The 1,991-nt window shown below is 38.1% G+C and overlaps 1 protein-coding gene across 1 annotated transcript; it reads left to right on the forward strand.

The window, feature by feature from the left end:
• The first annotated feature begins 230 nt into the window (after window positions 1–230).
• LOC107846740 (putative F-box/FBD/LRR-repeat protein At5g52460) lies at window positions 231–1,782 on the forward strand. The gene is made up of 4 exons (XM_047400069.1): window positions 231–509; window positions 822–1,052; window positions 1,156–1,257; window positions 1,348–1,782. Exons 1-4 carry the CDS (start codon window positions 231–233, stop codon window positions 1,780–1,782), a joined length of 1,047 nt encoding a protein of 348 aa, XP_047256025.1.
• The last annotated feature ends 209 nt before the right edge of the window (window positions 1,783–1,991 follow it).

The following is a 1,991-nucleotide window of genomic DNA, read 5'->3' on the forward strand; positions in this document are numbered from 1 at the left end:
AGACCTTACCCTACGTCGTAGAGATAGACTGTTGCTGATAGATCCTCATCTACGAGGAGATGGATGAGTGATCTAATTAGAACGTGCTGTTTCTGTTCTTTTTACATTTGTGGCTTGTTAGATTGACAGTGTCATCACATCTTTGTCTGGATAATTTGGAGATATGCTCCTCATTTTTGTGTTCTTGTTTATTTTCTACAGGTTCTTATTGGTGAATATTGTTATATAATATGAAGTGTAAGGAAAAAAAGCTATATTGCTCTCGAACTTTACCACCTGATATGCTTAACAACTTTCCTGAGAATGTAATAGATGAAATTCTTATGTGTTTACCTTTTCGAGATGCTGTGAGGACAAGTATCTTATCGACAAAATGGAGATATGTATGGCGTAGACTTCCAGAGTTGATGCTTTCTCACACAAGTTGGAAACCCGAAGAGGATTTAACTGACCTTACAAGTAATTTCAGAAAGATTACAGGCCACATTTTGGCCTTTCATTTTGGACCAGTTACGAAGTTTACCCTCAGCATTCCATATTTCGATATATGTCCTATTATTGATGATTTGATTCATTTCCTCTCTAGAAATGGCATTTAACATCTTGTTCTTAGACTTCCGATAAGGGGTAAACCATACGAATTGCCTTCTTCATTATTCACATGTTCCTAGTTAAGGCATCTGACTCTCCAGAATTGTGTAATACCTCATCAACCAGCCTTCAAAGGATTTGATAGGTTAATTAGCCTAGAACTACGTGATGTCACAATTTCATCTGAGTTGCTTGAACGTTTCATCTCTCGTTGCTTGTTGCTCGAGTAGTTGGTGCTGCAGATCTCATGTGCTTCAAGAAACATTATTAAAATTAGTGCTCCCATGCTGAGATCCATTGACTACACGGGCAATTTAAGATCTGTCTGTTTAAAACCTATCCCCTTTCTGGCAAAGCTTTCACTTTCGCATAGGGAATATTACTGGGGTGCCGGAAAATGTAATATTCCCAAGTTTTTTGAGCCTTTCACTGTGCTCGAGCACCTCCACTTGAATGATATGGTAAATGTTGCATCATGCCCTCATTGTAATTAATGCATTTTCAATCACGGAACATCTTTATTAGGGCTTTGAGTAATTCTGATTTTTGGTATTTTCTTCCTAGTCTCTTGCTGCAGGAGCAGGTGTACCAACGAGGCTTTCCCACGGTCTTTATTGTGTCAAACATCTCAGCATATCGAGTAAAGATCTGTCTGACTCGGATGAGGTTTCATGTGATCTTTGCTTGATAAGAAGCTTCCCCAATTTAGAATCCCTGGAAATTAAGGTTCTCTTTTCTCATTTTTTTATTGTGTAGTGGCTTCTAATTATTTTCGTGCTCCTTAAATCATCAATAAGCTCAGAAAGTGAGTTTCGGTTCTTTTTTCCTTCGGTAGAGTCTGATGACAATCATATACAACTTCTCGAATCTCTTGAAGTGGAACGCTTCTCAAATGTGACATTTAATCACCTCAGGGAAGATAAGCTAATGCAAACTAATTGCATAATCCCTGAGAAACAGCTTATTGAGCTTCTGTTGGCCAAGTCTCCTGAACTGGTGAGAATGCTAATTGTGCCATGTCTAGTTGAAGAATTTGCAACAGTCCAAATCCTCGCTGAGCTAATAAGATTTCAGCGGGCATCACCAAATGCAGAAGTTGTATATAATTTGGATAAGCATCCAAATCCCCGTCCTGTTTCCTTTTCACTTGCACGAATGTTTTCGGAAGTTGATGAGGAATTGACAGACTGAATGTTGCTGCAGTAGTATATCACTGAAGTTTTGCCATCAGTTTGGGGATATAAACTAATGTGGATATTGTGTTTCTTCAACTTTGTTATTGTAGTGGTTATTGCTTTTGCTTGACATGCCTATTCTTGAAATGAGACTTGCAGCAAGAATTACTCCTATTTGTTTGTCATACTTTAAAGTTGGGTTGTGGTTGTACTATGTTAAGTTGT

This window comes from Capsicum annuum, chromosome 11 (genome assembly GCF_002878395.1).
Source record: "Capsicum annuum cultivar UCD-10X-F1 chromosome 11, UCD10Xv1.1, whole genome shotgun sequence".
Classification (NCBI taxonomy): domain Eukaryota; kingdom Viridiplantae; phylum Streptophyta; class Magnoliopsida; order Solanales; family Solanaceae; genus Capsicum; species Capsicum annuum.